The sequence below is a fragment of the Oncorhynchus masou genome, chromosome 11, assembly GCF_036934945.1.
Source record: "Oncorhynchus masou masou isolate Uvic2021 chromosome 11, UVic_Omas_1.1, whole genome shotgun sequence".
Classification (NCBI taxonomy): domain Eukaryota; kingdom Metazoa; phylum Chordata; class Actinopteri; order Salmoniformes; family Salmonidae; genus Oncorhynchus; species Oncorhynchus masou.
The window spans coordinates 29,154,294-29,171,206 of record NC_088222.1 but is presented as its reverse complement, the minus strand read 5'-3'; the positions used below and the strand labels follow the sequence as shown (position 1 = coordinate 29,171,206).

The window sequence follows — 16,913 nt, the reverse complement described above, 5'->3', positions numbered from 1 at the left end:
CGCAAACCATGATATTGAAGTGCCCGAAGTCAGTATGCTTTGTTTATTGGTTGTGTGGTGCACTGGCAGAGAAAGACATCAAAGTTGATATCCACGTTTACAAACACAGGGTCCCTACAGTTGTCATTTATGGTCGTAAACATGCTTAGTTAATTATATGAGGGGGGGACGGTGTTCAATGTATTTAACAGTACAAGAGGGTCATGTGAAAATATTTGCAACTTTGAGGAGTGGGGGTGCATTTTTTCTTTTTGGGCACCTAGAGTTGGATCAACCCTGTACGTTTCGATCTGTCCCTTAGACTTACCCAGAAAGACTCAGATGTAATCGCTGCCAATGATGATTCTAACATCTATTGACTCAAGGATGTCAATCCTTATGTTAATGAGGTATTTCTTTATTTCATTTTCAATACATTTGCAAACGTTTTCACTTTGTCATTATGGGGTATTGTGTGTAGGTTGGTGAGAATGCATTTCATTTCGTCCATTTAGAATTCAGGCTGTAACACAACAAAATGTGGAATAAGTCAAGTGGTATAAATACTTTCTGAAGGCTCTGTACACAATGCCAAGGTCACAATGACGTGATTTCTCCACCCTCCTATACAACAGGCAGCTTATCATAATTGGCAATTTCATGTCTGATGGCCAATTCTCTAATGTTCTTCAACAGCCCCTTTAACCTTGCTCTCCCCTCACTCCATTCCGCTCTTTTTCTCTCGGTGTGCAGATATAGGCGGTGGAGCCCTGAGGGAGCCTGCCTCTGTCACCAGCTCCAGATAAGACTGTTGCCATGGGGACAGAGTCAATGGCTCAGAGAGGGGAGACTCGGGGGCAGACAAACACTGTTTGATTTCACCAGCTGTGAGACACTGGGAGAGATGCACAGGGGGAATTCACAAAGGAGACAAGCTGTAGATGGGAGCAGGGGGCAATTTATGTTCTGTCACAAAGTCAGATGAGAGAGGTCAAAGAGAACCAGAGAGGGGAGAGAGACAAGACAAGAGGGGGCTTCTTGATCTCTGCTAACTTCTACAAAAAGCAGGTGGAGAGAGGCTGAGGAAGACAGGGGAGGAGAGAAAGATGGGCAGCAGTCAAATAGAGCAAAAAAAATCTCATATTGAAACGCTGGCTAGCGACAGTGACACGATATGGAGTGTGTGCGCACAATGACTGTGTTCGAAAGCATCAACAACATGCTGGATCACAGCTGTACTGTGACTGACTGATCTAGAAATAATATTGAGTAGTCATCTATAATGAAAGGTGATTTGTAGATCCGTCAGTCTCTACAAGCCTTTAAAGTCGGCTGAAATGGCGAAAGCGGCCAGTGATTCACAGGAGCTCAGGCTGTACAATGAGTGACTGAGCTAGAGATGACGTCACTTTGAAGAGCACAGGGAGAATAATCAGTTTGAGAGTAAAGTAGCAGCCTGAGGGAGCTTGTGATGCGGGCGGCTTCAGTCTAGGAGATCAGATCAATCAGGAAATGAGACACAGAAAAAGGTGCTTTATTGAAAACAAAAATATCTCAAAAAAGATTTACAAAATAATGCTTGTTGTCGTAGATGATACAGCATGTGATTATTTTCAATTTTTTTCCTGCATTATTTTTTTTCCTTTTCTTACATTAGCTCTTCTTTTGTATACAAAACAAACATGAATAACATGAAGGTGCTTGCAAGGAGAATGTGAAATACGGTTGGAGATGGACCCTGGTGAGGTGCACTAGTGCGCTTCACTCTCCGTTCTCTCACTTTGTACAAGAACTAAACAAAACATTCTGGAATCTGGAAATCCCCGACGTTATTTTCTTATATACCATTAACACTTAACGGTGCTGCCCTAACCGAAAACGGACATATAGGAACTGTGCAATAATTAAATTATCGCCCTTTTAGCTTACATCAGCTTTGTTCAGGTGTTTTGCAACTTGAAGACGTTGCAAATGTCATTCATTATGTGAGCAAAAATAATGCTATCGTCAAACTTCATGGCTTAGAGACAGAAAACAGGAAAGAGGATATGGCACAAAAAGAATCCCTCAATCAAAACACAGTGAAAAAAAGTAGAAAACAAAGGCAACAAACAAATCTCTCAGAGGACCAAACAGACCTTGCACTTGTCATTGTTTTTTAAATTACTTTACTACTCTCCTGGGATAAGGCACCGGTCACATAACTGAACCCAGAGCAGTGAGTAACAGAGGAAATTTCACTAGACGACAGAGAACCATGAATATTCTCCATTTACTTCACTGTATTACAGAGGAAATAACAAAACTGAAGCAACAATTATTATGCCCCATTCACTGTTTTCTAGACAGCCATAAATATAAAGTCTACATTTGACATTTTTTGTCATTTAGCAGATGATCTTATACAGAGTGACTTACAGTAGTGAGTGCATATATTTTCATACGGGTCCCCAGTGGGAATAGAACCCACAACACTGCCGTTGTAAGCCTCATGCTCTACCAACTGAGCTACACGGGACCCTGCAGTCTACTAATCGTATTCTATTACTACAGGCATTTCAGATTATAAATTAATGCATACTAAAGCACAAATAATTAAAGAGGAGAGGGTGCTTACAGAATGCATGCAACTCCTCTTACAATATACAGCCGTCCCCTCATCTGTCATATTTTTTTAATATTCTATATAGGGCTGAAAATCACTGCATGAAAAAACGAGAAAGGTTAACTAAAACCTAGTTCTAACTCATTAGTTATCATTATGGTACCGCTATCTGAGACCGTGAGACAGACCACCTCACTAATACATAACATTGCAGACTTAGTTCTAGCCTATGACATCCTGCTGCAATGACAGCATCTACTGACAAAGTTGGCACTGGTACTCAACACACACACACACACACACACACACACACACACACACACACACACACACACACACACGTGTGTGGGACAGCACATAATAGGTATAATGTTGTTGTGATTTGTAGCCATGCTGTCCACGTACTGTACCAAATAATATTGTATGTGCCAGAAATACTCTTCCCTTTTTGATTTCTCGCTCCCCTTCCTACTTAATCTTTCTTTGGGGAAAGCCTCCCCTCCCCACATTAGCTAGTAAACACAGATTTGCCCTCTAGTGCAGAATGAAGGCATGTCCACAGTGTGGCTAGGCAATCCACACACCTTCCATGATGACGATCAAAATCAAGAGAAAATAACAGAAATGACAAACCATGTTGAAAAAGAGAGGGAACTAAGGATATGATGCCAAAATGCATGACAGCTTGAGAGAGAGAGGCAGAACGTGTGAGTATTCTCTTTTGTTGAATAATGTATGAAATCCTCCTGTGATTTCTGCAGCGTTGTCTCTCTTCTCTCTGGTGGCAGAGTCTGTTGGCAGGGTAGCGTGCCTGGTGGTGGTGGTGGGGTCAGACGTACCACTCCCTGCGTGAGATCACGGAGCCGTCCATATGAGAGACATAGTCCCCCTCGGCCCCACTGTCATAGCAGTCATCCGACAAGTAGGGGGAACCGTTACTCAGCGGGTGTGGTGGGGCAGTGTATCTGGTATGGCTAGTCTGGTGGGGGCTGGGGTAGCTACGCAGGTGGTCGTGGTCATGGTGTTCTCCATTTCTTGTCGCCCTCGTGCGGCCATTGGACTGGCGCTCTGGCTCTCTGTGGTTGTGGCTGTTCATGATGGTTGTTGATGTTGGATGCAGGTGGAGGCGCTCGCGGTCCCGCTCGTGGTTGCGTTCGCGGTCGCCCCACTCCTCACGGTCCTTGTCTACAAAAACGTTATTGGCAGGCTTGGAGGGGTGGAGCTCGTGCTGTGGAGGAACCTTCTGCATGTCTGAAGGCCCTAGGTACTGCTTGGTGTAGTAGTCCCCGCGGAAGGTCTGTCGTTGTCGGAGGTAACAGACCCCGCCCAGCACTAGCAGCAGCAGGAGGAACAAGGCTCCGCCCACAGCTCCGCCCACGATGGTGCCCAGTTGGTTGGCAGGGGGCAGGGCTGCCAGGGTGGGGGAGGTGAAGAGGACCCGTTGCTTGTCTCCCACAGAGGTGGAGGAGGAGGCAGAGCCAGTTAGGACAGGCGCAGGGGTGGTGGAGGGCATGGAGGTGGTGGGAGGATCTAATGGAGGGAGGCAGGGAGGAGGGAAGTAGAGAGTCAGGGAGGGAGGGATGGACAGACAGAAAAGTAGAGAATGTCAATGCCAACTACATCAGCATATTACTGAAAGGGGATAGGTAGACATGAGAAAACTACAAAACAGTACTACATCTAAAACAACGTGCTCATACCAGCCTCAGGTTTGCATTGACATGTTATCTGAACAAAGTATGTTGTTGTTAGATCTCTTGACAGACCACTTGAGGTTAGAAGTAACCTTTAAAACATATAGATGTGGTAAATTAAGTTTTGATGTTTCGGGATTGAGGTAATGTATACAAATTGACAATAAAGACAAAAAAAACCCATGCAGTTTAGAGCATCCAAATGGGCGGCAGCCTGATCGGTAGAAAACCAGAGACTGTGAGAGTGAGCATTACACTAATCACAAAAGAAAGGCAAGGTAAGGCAGAGGGATGTAGATGTTACTAGTTTAGGAACCAGAGATGGGTGATTAGGAACTAAGTTCTCTACAAAGCAAAAACAAATTCTTAAAACAATCATGAATTGAACTCAATGCCCACATATAACTTATGCCGACAACCTTTGGCACTGCATGACATACACACTGTCAACTGTAAGTCATGGACACTCAACACTATTTTCCTTGCCATGTAAATCTTTGCAAGAAGGAAGAGAAGATTTGTTCCGTATTGCACAGATCAGCTTTAGAGGGACAATCAATCACGACATTCTGTAGCTACCGCCATTAAAATCAGGTCGAATGAACACTTTAATGATTATTATGTGCCTGTTATGGGTGCTTATGAAGACTTTATGGAGCGCTTATGCTGAGCATTTCAAATAAAGAGAAACATGTCTTTGTCATTGAGAATGTCGTAAGGCACTGATACGTAGGGGGGAAGGGATGTCTAGAATAGAATCATGAATGTTAGGGGACTTGGAGAGATGGGAAGGACCACCAAGACGTTAGGGGACTTGGAGAGATGGGAAGGACCACCAAGACGTTAGGGGACTTGGAGAGATGGGAAGGACCACCAAGACGTTAGGGGACTTGGAGAGATGGGAAGGACCACCAAGACGTTAGGGGACTTGGAGAGATGGGAAGGACCACCAAGACGTTAGGGGACTTGGAGAGATGGGAAGGACCACCAAGACGTTAGGGGACTTGGAGAGATGGGAAGGACCACCAAGACGTTAGGGGACTTGGAGAGATGGGAAGGACCACCAAGACGTTAGGGGACTTGGAGAGATGGGAAGGACTACAAGACGTTAGGGGACTTGGAGAGATGGGAAGGACCACCAAGACGTTAGGGGACTTGGAGAGATGGGAAGGACTACAAGACGTTAGGGGACTTGGAGAGATGGGAAGGACCACCAAGACGTTAGGGGACTTGGAGAGATGGGAAGGACTACCAAGACGTTAGGGGACTTGGAGAGATGGGAAGGACCACCAAGACGTTAGGGGACTTGGAGAGATGGGAAGGACCACCAAGACGTTAGGGGACTTGGAGAGATGGGAAGGACCACCAAGACGTTACTTGGAGAGATGGGAAGGACCACCAAGACGTTGGGGGACTTGGAGAGATGGGAAGGACCACCAAGACGTTAGGGGACTTGGAGAGATGGGAAGGACCACCAAGACGTTAGGGGACTTGGAGAGATGGGAAGGACCACCAAGACGTTAGGGGACTTGGAGAGATGGGAAGGACTACCAAGACGTTAGGGGTCTTGGAGAGATGGGAAGGACCACCAAGACGTTAGGGGACTTGGAGAGATGGGAAGGACCACCAAGACGTTAGGGGACTTGGGATGGGAAGGACTACCAAGACGTTAGGGGACTTGGAGAGATGGGAAGGACCACCAAGACGTTAGGGGACTTGGAGAGATGGGAAGGACCACCAAGATGTTAGGGGACTTGGAGAGATGGGAAGGACCACCAAGACGTTAGGGGTCTTGGAGAGATGGGAAGGACTACTAAAATGTCAGGGAGTGGTTCAGGGAAACGAAATGGGCAAAATGGCGAATCACTCTTTTACAGTTCAGTCAGTTTGAAAAAGTGATTTGGACACTCCCTGTGTTGACTTGATCCAGATCTTCACATGCTCCCTATAATGTTCTTTAGGCCAGATGAACCATGATCAAGCACCTTACATCAACAGATGAGACATGCTGCTCTCCTTATTCCATCCGCTGGTATTTCTGTCCGGACTTGCTGAGTTCAATGATTTAATATAATTTTACATGTGATAAGGCCATGCAGAAGGCCAGAGATAATTAGATGCCTGTGATAACCTGAAGTACCCAAAAGGGCCACTAGATGTCTTGTGAGAGATTACATAAAATCCATGAAAGATACCAACATTCTGGTAGTTTCCTGTTAAACTTAGAAATGTTCCAGTGATATATACCCTCCCTTTGCAACCCTAGCTGTGGTTGTGATTGGATTAGGACTGCACATGTGTGAAAGGTTTCCCCTAAAAGTGTTCAGTGATGTTGTGAAGTTCTTAAAACAGCAACATAAAATAACACTCCAGTCCTGGTTCTGTAGAGATATCAGACTCTCAGATCCAACAGAATGACGTTGTCCCGACTCCATGCAGAGAAACTGCACGAACGTGTGGGCGAGCACACACACAAGAGCGGAACACATTACCCAGAAGCGCACACACAGAGAACACACACACACCACACACAAAACCACAGAGCTCCCCTCAAAGGGAAAAGCAAAAAAAAAATATATGTTTAATAAATAAGAGTTGAAAAGAGCTGGTGAATATTTTATAAATCTGGGACATCTCTGCCTTTCACTGCATCACACACACAGAGTAAAAGAGAGTAAAAGAGAGTGAAAAAGAGAAAGTGAAAAAAAGAGAGAGAGATTGAGATTGCCGTCATTGAAAATAAGAATTTGTTCTTAACTGACTTGCCTAGTAAAATAAAAGGTAAAAAAAAAAATAATATATAAAAAAAAAATGTACAGTAGTCATACTGAAAGCTTAATTCAGGAAGAGACGAAAGGTTTATGAGCCGAGGGAGGTGAGGGGGTTAACAAAACCTCAGGGACATGGTGCTCATATTGCACAGAAGAGACAGACACATGCCAGGCCAGGGGAACAACAGGGGACAGGCGACAAAGCCTGGAGTGAGTTAGTGGTCTGAGATGATGATTAGGGATGAGCAGACAGACAGATGGTTTTGGCCAGAGAACTAGGGAGCTCTCCTCTCCTGTTGAACATCTGGAGACCTAATCAAGACTAATCAGGCTCCAATTAAGACTATTACATCTGAGGACCAGAAATAATCTGCACTAATACAGCGTGGCAGCTCGCTTCATTTCAAACACTGACACACCCTCAAGCTTAGATGGATTAGGGTTTAGAATGACGAAATGCTGGATGAACCATGTGTGTTTCTGTGTGTGTTTAAATGTGATTCATCCTCGGAAAAATATACCATTGTTTCAAAACCATAAAAAAGTTATAAGTGAAGTGTTTAGTAGTGAGAGCCATAGAGACACAGAGATAGTTTTGTCCATTGAGATAAATCAAGACTCATCTCCATGGTATTCTCTACACTGAAAGCTTCAAGTTCTCCCCAAGAGAAACAGGGAGAATGTGTGCAATAGCAAGCTGTGTGCATATTCAGCAGCGTTTCCCCTCTCACCTTGTATGCGTATCCGCAGGTCCCTGCTGCGTAGGTTGATGGCATTGGCAACCTCACACCTGTAGACTCCAGAGTCATTCCTTTGGAGGGGCCTCAGAAACAGCAACGTGCTGTTCAGTATCTCCACCCCCTCTGGCATGTCCCCGTCCAGTCTGGGATGCACACACACATTCAAGAACACAAAATGAAAGACGGACACAATTATACACAAACACTGGTTCAATGTTCAATCTGCAGTGTGAACAAATTTGTGCACACATAAAAACCCGATCGCACACGCTCACAAACCTGATCCATCTGAAGTGGTGGGCTGGTGGGTTTGCCTTGGCTTTGCAAGTCAGCAGGACGCTCTCGCGGCCCACGTGCCAGTCACCATCATAACCTACCACCACAATGTCTGGGGCATCTGCAGAGACAAGACACAGGAGGATTAACATATATAGCAACAGGAAAAGCATACACACCCCCCCCCTCCTTCCCACAAAAAGAGAAAAATGGTGTGAAATGACATGTGAATCAGTTAAATCTGTCTAAATTCCATCATGATAGACATGACTAATCTGTGAATGATTGTGAACAAAAAAGGCAGTCTTGTGGGACTCGTGTTCAATCACGCACGCACACACACAGACCGAGAGAGACTCACACTCCACATTGAGCTGGTAGGGTATCCTAAAGTCCGTGTGCAGGGCAGGATGGCGCACCACACAGGTGAGGGCTTGACCCTGGACGTGGCGGGTCGGCTGCCACAGGTAGTGCACTTGGGTGCTGGTGGTGCCGTTGGCCTCGTCCTGCATAGTCACCTCTGAATGGCCAAACAGGTCCGTCTCCCAGGAGACTTCGGCAGGGGGGAGGGCCCGCTCAGCGATGCAGGTAGCCACCACCGTCTCATTGCCCTCATCGATCAGAGCCACCGAGCCAGCCGACACATACACCTTGGGCTCCACTGAGAGAGAGGAGAGAGAAATGGAGAGAAAGAGCTGTACTGTTTAGTCAGAGTTCCAGTAGCCACTAGGGAAGTAGAGTTGAGTTCTTGAGTCTGGGAGAGCTTCCAAACACACACCCTATTTCAGTCATTCACCAAGCTCTTGTTAATTTCTGTCCACCTCTGCCACTCTCTCCATCTCCCTAGTATCCCCCCTTTCCTACTATGCAGTAGCAGCTCAGGGACATCCTGTAACCTTTCCAAAAGTGTGTGTTTGTGTGTATAGATATATATAAAGCCATAGCTTTGCCTGGAATGATAGATCTATCCATCTATCCAACCCCTTCCCAGGAGATCCCTTAAAATAGAGGGACGTTTCAACTGTGCTACAGACATACACACACCGCACGCCTTATTGCCCCCCGCATTCCTCTAGCTCTAATTATAGTACCCTGTTCTTCTACACCCCTCCCTTGCTCCCTCGTTCCCATTCCTCCACCCCTCCTCTCATTCTCGCAACTGTACCCATCTGTCATACTGTTTACCCCACAGCAAATCTCCATGACACTTCTCACTGCAACGCCACTTCATCGACCAACCCTTATTCCAATCTCTCCTTCTCACCACTTTCCTTCCTCACTCTCCCCCTTCTCTTTTTTCCTCTTCCACTTTGTCTTACCACTTTCCCTCCGTCTCAGTGATGTGAGTAGGATGTCTCTCCCCCAGAATATTGGTATGCATTATTCATTCAATTTACAAGAGGCACTTTACTAAGATACAGAATTACATTTCAGAATCTTACAAGCACACTATTAGCCAGACAAACACACACATACATTTACAAAAAGGTGTGTTGCACACAGACACACACACAAGCAAACACATGCACATTCTTACCAAGCACGCTGACAGTGGTGGAGGCCTGTGTGTTGCCCAGGGGGAAGGTGGCCACCTTGCAGGTGTACACTCCAATGTCTGTGAAGCCCACGTCCTCCAGTACGATGGTGGCGTCATGGGAGGAGGGTGAGCGGAAGGACAGGCGGCGAACATAGTCCGGGGGGATGGAGATACCGAACACGGGGTTGTACACCGCCACCGTCACCGAGCCTGTGGGCAGCCGGCGCTCCCAGGAACTCTGGGTAAAACTCAGGTTGGCCTCCACCTCCACACTACAGCCCAACGTCACGTTCTTCCCCAATACAGCACTCACCTTCTGGGGCACCAACACCTGACTGCCCCCCACACCTGGAACCAGGGAGAGAAACAAAGAATGAATAGTTTCACCATCAAAGATCAGTTCATTCCAATTATTTCTAAAGAACTACTGTTAGCGGTAACATTGAGAGAAAAGCAGTGGGGGAATATGTTAAGTTATTAAGTATAATCCTAACAGTTGTACTTGGGCAGTGAAACATAAGCCTGTAAGTGGGTGTGTGTAATGTGTATGGCTGTACATTCAATATGCCCACTGATGATGGCAATAAAGGAACTCCATCGGTCTCAGAATCACATCATTTACCATAATAACAATAAAACTGAAACACATGCACAGCTTGTGAATATGTGTGTGTTTGTGAATAGGTAAGGAGGACATGTGAGGACAACCTGCTAGTACTACAACAACAGCAGCAGGTGCAGTATCTCTTACAAACACACAGGAGTACACGACACACACACACACACACACACACACACACACACACACACACACACACACACACACACACACACACACACACACGTGGAGCCAAACACCATTCATTACAGCTGGACTCTCTTTTATAAAGTCCTCAAACCATATATAAGCCCATGACATAAACCAGTGTTCAAGGGTGACCTCACCAACTAGATCTCTTCGTTTCATGCGTGTGTCATCTGAAGATAATCATAGTCTCCTCTCGAGGCACTATCAATAAACATTTATCATGTTGGGTGTAATAGTGTGTGTGTGTGTGTGTGCGCGCGCGTGTGTGTGTGTGTAAGTGTGGGGTCGGAGTGTGAGATGGTTTTGTGAACAACATTTACTTGAAAGAGCACTGATGTCAGCTCTGCTAAGACATTCCCTAACCAAAACACAAGCTTAGTCAGTTCCATCAAACTAAGCATTCACAGACATCTGTGCTGATCTGATCATGAATCCACAGCAACCAACATTTGGTTTTCCATCAACATAATACACAGTCCAGCGTTTGTGTGTGTTTGTTCCAAAGATCAGATTATTCTTGTACAATAGCTGCCTGCCTGCCCTACTCCTGACCTGAATCCAGGAATTAAAAGCAGCCCTTTGTGAAACAAACCACTCGCTCTGTCCCTGTATCCAATCAGAACTAGCCCCTAAAGCTCTGTCATCCCCGCTAGTTATTAACATGGCCTGTCCACACTCACAGCATTAAGATCAGCAGTACTCCAGAGACACAGGCAGAGGGGGAGAGGGGGAGGGAGAAAGGGGGAGAGATGGAGACAGAGGCAGACAGAGACAGAAACCGCAGTACTCCACAGACACAGACAGAGGGAGAGAGTTACGGGAAAGGGCGAGGTAGAGAGAAAGGTGGGAGGAAGAGAAAGGAAGACAGGGAGAAGATATGGCAATGATGCAAGTGCTAGTGGGAGAAGGAACAGTCTAAAGTAAGAAAGGGTCATATAAAACAGATGAGAGGAAACAAATCTATCACTAAGAGATTCTGCTGTCAAAGAGAAAAAAAGAAAAACTGTGGAAGGAACGAGTCCCAGAAAGATAAATAAACACGAACATCATAATAATACCACCATGCTGCACTCAACCACACCACTCAACCACACCACTCAACCACACCACTCAACCACACCACTCAACCACACCACTCAACCACACCACTCAACCACATCACTAATTGCAACAAGCTGCCAGTGGGAAGACGTCATCGTAAATCAAAACCCTCTGCATTGCTTGGCAACTGACTCAAAACATTCTGCCTGTTGTTGTCGAGCCAACAACAACCCCAGCCCAATCTCTCAGCCAACCCAACAGAAGTATTTTCCTGAGTGTCCCCCCAACATGGAAGCCTGAGACCTGAGCACAGAGAGGATGAAAATGACATTAGAATGCCAGAGGGAGGGAGGAGAGGAAATCAACAAGAGGACCATTCGTTAAGAGACAGGGTTTGAGGGCTGACCCCATTTAGTCGACTTGTCGATTGTTTGGTCAATCAATATTGTTTTAGTAGAGCAGTGGCAAATCATTTTTTAAATATGGCACACAAGACCTCTGATACGCACCTGTCTGAGTGCACTAATCAAGTGCGGACGCGGCAGGGTTAGCACAACAGTAGCACATTTACTGTTAATTCCCATTATCTCTCATCTCGTGTAGCACCACGTATTATCAGCATATTCAAAAGAGTTTAAACAACATATTACCTTCAAGTGTTCTTGTGATCAAGCCATCAATGTTTTGTGATTATTGGTGTCGTAAAAATGTTAGCTAACGGTTTAGCAATTAGCATGTTTGACATTTCGGTTTAGCAACAAACAAAATACGTCCCATATTAAATCGGCATACGGTCCCAGTTATTGGCCACCTTACTATTTTGTTCAATTACAAGATATATCCATTTCATTTTGTAAAAACAAAGAGACAACAACCTCGTATGCGAAGTTGACTCGTTGGCTAACCTTCCGGTAAAAAAAGAATAATAATTACGTGCCTGAAATCCGTTGAAATCCTGAAAGCTGTATTTCAGAAGTAAAAAGTTGGATATTAAATGACGTGTGGTCTGTCACGCAGTCAAATTTTTACAATATACAGCGTCTCACAAAATGTACATTTGTTACTTTCTTGAAAAATCTCAAAACCTAACTTAATGAAAATCGGTGGTCAGCTAGCTAGAAGAGTGTCTTTAGTCGCAAAACGTAAAGTTATATTCGTTCATTTAAATGTTGAGCTTGAGGTGATTTAATCCTCTAACCGCTAGAGTGTCCGACGTTAGGGAATGTCTGATGTTGGGGGGAAATTAGCTACAATGCTTGTTTGGTTAAGGGCGGCAGGTAGCCTAGTGGTTAGAGCGCTGGATCAGTAACCAAAAGGTTGCTAGATTGAATCCCTGAGTTGACAAGGTAAAAATCTGCCATTCTGCCCCTGAGCAAGGCAGTTCCCCGGGCGCTCAAGACGTGGATGTCGATTAAGGCATACCCCCGCACCTCTCTGATTCAGAGGGGTTGGGTTAAATGCGGAAGACACATTTCAGTTGTAGTCATTCAGTTGTACAACTGACTAGGTATCCTCCTTTCCCTTAATTTCTGTTAAACTTTTGTAACTAGGGGGCAGTATTTTCATTTTTGGATAAAAAACGTCAGTTTTAAAACGGGATATTTTGTCACAACAAGATGCTTGACTATGCATATAATTGACAGCTTTGGAAAGAAAACACTGACGTTTCCAAAACTGCAAAGATATTGTCTGTGAGTGCAACAGAACTGATGTTACAGGCAAAAACCAGATAAAAATTCAACCAGGAAGTGCCCCATATTTTGAAAGCCCTGCATGCCAATGACTCCTTATATGGCTGTGAATGGGCTACGAATGAGCGTACGCTTTCTACGTATTCCCCAAGGTGTCTACAGCATTGTGACGTATTTTTACGCATTTATGTTGAAGAATAGCCGTAAGGGACCGCATTGAGCAAGTGGTCACATGATGGCTCCCGCAGAAAATCTTGCGTAAAAGTACAGAAGTAGCCATTTTTCCAATCGCTTCTTATGAGAAACCAATTGTCCCGGTGGATATTTTATCGAATAGATATGTGAAAAACACCTTGAGGATTGATTCTAAACAACGTTTGCCATGTTTCTGTCGATTTTATGGAGCTAATTTGGAAAAAAGTTTGGCGTTGTAGTGACCGCATTTTCCGGTCGATTTCTCAGCCAAACGTGAAGAACAAAACGTGAAGATCAAACGGAGCTATTTCGCCTATAAAAATAATCTTTTTGGAAAAAAAAGAACATTTGCTATCTAACTGGGAGTCTCCTGAGTGAAAACATCTGAAGTTCTTCAAAGGTAAATGATTTAATTATTTTCTTATTTTCGTGAAAATGTTGCCTGCTGCTAGCAGAGCCTAGCATAGCATTATGCCATGATAAACTTACACAAATGCTTGTCTAGCGTTGGCTGTAAAGCATATTTTGAAAATCTGAGATGACAGTGTGATTAACAAAAGGCTAAGCTGTGTCTCAATATATTTCATTTGTGATTTTCATGAATAGGAACATTTTCTAGGGATATTTATGTCCGCTGCGTTATGCTAATTAGTTTGAGGCGATGATTACGCTCCCGCATGCGGGATGGGTAGTATGCATTAAATTATTATAAATAGTCTTACCGTTGTCATTGTAGGAGTGTAAACGTTGATTGCAGAGCGCACAACCTAGGCTACACTTGTGAGATTTTTTTTGATTTATTTCATTCCATTATTGAGTCGTCAATGTATTAATTGTCTTTTGTTTGGAGCACTCCTGCCAATCTTGAGTAAGGACACGCACCCAATTACACATACAGAAGTAGGACTAGTCAACCTGGCCTTTGCGCAAATGTAGGCCTATACTGTACAGTAAGTGTGCCCATGGGGATCTGATACTATTTCTTATTGTATTCACTCACCATCACTGGAGATTCTCAAATATTTTATTATTCGCCTCAAACAGCAATTAACAAAGTCTGTTTTTACAGCCATTGAGAATTACAATAGTTCCTCAACATAGCTTATTTGAAAACTATTTCCAGCCCCCTTCTGATAATCACTCAGTGAGAAAAGGAAAAAATGTCATGCTCTGATCCGGTAGAAACGTCATAAAAATAGGCCTACCCGATTACTTCTTATCCCTTGTCTGTCTGTCCGGAGCTCACTGGTGCTGGATCAGAGGATCCAGAATATTTTATATAATGTTGCAAGTTTGCTAGCACAAGCTTTGGGCCAGACCAAGTTAATACAATAGTTGATACAATGTTTCAAGTTCCTTGCAGTCAGGTCATGCTTAGCCAATGTGTTTTATAGAATATTTATTTTCGTCAGGATATTTTCTACCTGCAGGCTGCAATATTTTTATTTGTTGGCTTTATGTAGGCTATTTTTACATATTGACAAATGGCAATAGAAGTAACTTTTAGATTTACATAATTTTCCATTATAATTTTGATTAACCACATGACATTGGACTTTGAGATATGAAGACTTAATTATCAATTAAATTAAAATGTTCCACAAAAATGTGCATATGAAAATGATAACTGGCACCCAGATCAGTAGAAATGGTAGGGTAACTTGGAACTCCAAAAGGAAAAAGGTTCAGACCGACCAAGAGGAGGTTTTTTCTTCTGGTTAGTCTATATTGATCTCTTGCTCCCTCTTTAGTTATAAGTATAATCGGGGACAGCCCTATAGGGTTTTATTGGGAAATATATTTTCTGACCGCCCTGCCATGCCCTAGAGATTAACAGTTGAGTTGTTACATTTTATAGGGGTGGGATCTCAAGCAAATAAAGGACGGGAAACACTCACTTTGTAATCCTTCCCTGAATTCTCGGATGTTTGAATAGCACGTAACGCAATGACTAGGTATGTGAATTTTCCCATTGCTGAAGTGCCCTGCATTGACCACAGTTGACTTTGCAACCTTGGCTCCTAGGTCTACAGGGTGGAACCACAGCATTACGTTTACTGTTGGACAGCTGTTGACTCGTTAGGCATGTCAAATATCAGTGGCAGCTGTGTCACTTCTGGGTGGCTCAATAAGGCTAGTTTGTGAGCTGACAGTGATGGAGGTATTTAGCTAGTTACACATAGCAACTGCATTCCCAGCCAGGAATTCCACAAAAGGGCATTCATTCACTCCAAACAGGTGATGCTTGAAAGATCACAGTGCAACCCAGCAAATACAGAGTTTCATCCACTGAGACCAATCTATAGGCTATTGTCCAGGAGAAGAGAGAGTGGCTGTATGGGCACTCACAACTGGAAATGGAACTTTAAGATAGAGATTTTTCTAAAATGGGAAGCAGGGGATTTAAATAGCCATATATTGGTAGATGTTAATAACCAGACCACGAGAGAACTGCTCGACCACTAGAGATCTGTTGTTATTTTTAGGCTCCCCTCAAAAGCAGAGAGGTATACAGAAAGAAAAGACAGATCATAGTGAAATAGGCCCTCTAATGTAATCACCTAACCATCATGGGAAAGAGGAAGGCAAAGAAATGCTTAACATAACCGTTTGTGAAAGCTACTCCTTCTATTGTATCAAAATTAATCAGCCTTTAAGACCAGCAACAAGCATACAGTTGAAGTCGGAAGTTTACTTACACCTTAGCCAAATACATTTAAACTCAGTTATTCACAATTCATGACATTTAATTATAGTAAGAATTCCCTGTTTTAGGTCAGTTAGGATCACCACTATTTTAAGAATGTGAAATGTCAGAATAATAGAAGAGAGAATGATTTATTTCAGCTTTGATTGCTTTCATCACATTCCCAGTGGGTCATAAAGTTTACATACACTCAATTACTATTTGGTAGCATTGCCATGAAATTGTTTAATTTGGGTCAAACGTTTTAGGTAGCCTTCCACAATAAGTTGGGTGAATTTTGGCCCATTCCTCCTGACAGAGCTGGTAAACTGAATCAGGTTTGCAGGCCTACTTGCTTGCACACACTTCTTCAGTTCTGCCCACACATTTTCTATGGGATTGAAGACGGGGCATTGTGATGGCCACTCCAATACCTTGACATTGTTGTCCTTAAGCCATTTTGCCACAACTTTGGAAGTATGCTTGGGGTCATTGTCCATTTGGAAGACCCATTTGCAACCAAGCTTTAACTTCCTGACTGATGTCTTGAGATGTTGCTTCAATATATCCACATTATTATCCTTCCTCATGATGCCATCTATTTTGTGAAGTGCACCAGTCCCTCCTGCAGCAAAGCACCCCCACAACATGATGCTGCCACCCCCCTGCTTCACGGTTGGGATGGTGTTCTTCGGCTTGCAAGCCTCCCCCTTCGTCCTCCATACATAACGATGGTCATTATGGCCAAACAGTTTGATTTTTGTTTCATCAGACCAGAGGACATTTCTCCAAAAAGTTCGATCTTTGTCCCCATTTGCAGTTGCAAACCGTAGTCTGGCTTTTTTATGACGGTTTTGGAGCAGTGGCTTCTTCCTTGCTGAGTGACCTTT

At 44.0% G+C, this 16,913-nt stretch overlaps 1 protein-coding gene across 1 annotated transcript in view; it reads right to left on the bottom strand.

Annotated features, from left to right (window-relative positions):
- Positions 1–1,497: 1,497 nt before the first annotated feature.
- LOC135548450 (nectin-3-like protein) overlaps positions 1,498–16,913 on the bottom strand; it is a 59,628-nt gene continuing 44,212 nt past the window's right edge. The window contains exons 2-6 of the mRNA XM_064978066.1: positions 9,603–9,950; positions 8,427–8,726; positions 8,069–8,186; positions 7,781–7,932; positions 1,498–4,114 (exon numbers count right to left, since the gene is read on the bottom strand). Coding sequence (XP_064834138.1) covers positions 3,414–4,114; positions 7,781–7,932; positions 8,069–8,186; positions 8,427–8,726; positions 9,603–9,950 — 1,619 coding nt within the window. The 3' untranslated portion in view covers positions 1,498–3,413. The remainder of the gene's footprint in view (positions 4,115–7,780; positions 7,933–8,068; positions 8,187–8,426; positions 8,727–9,602; positions 9,951–16,913) is intronic.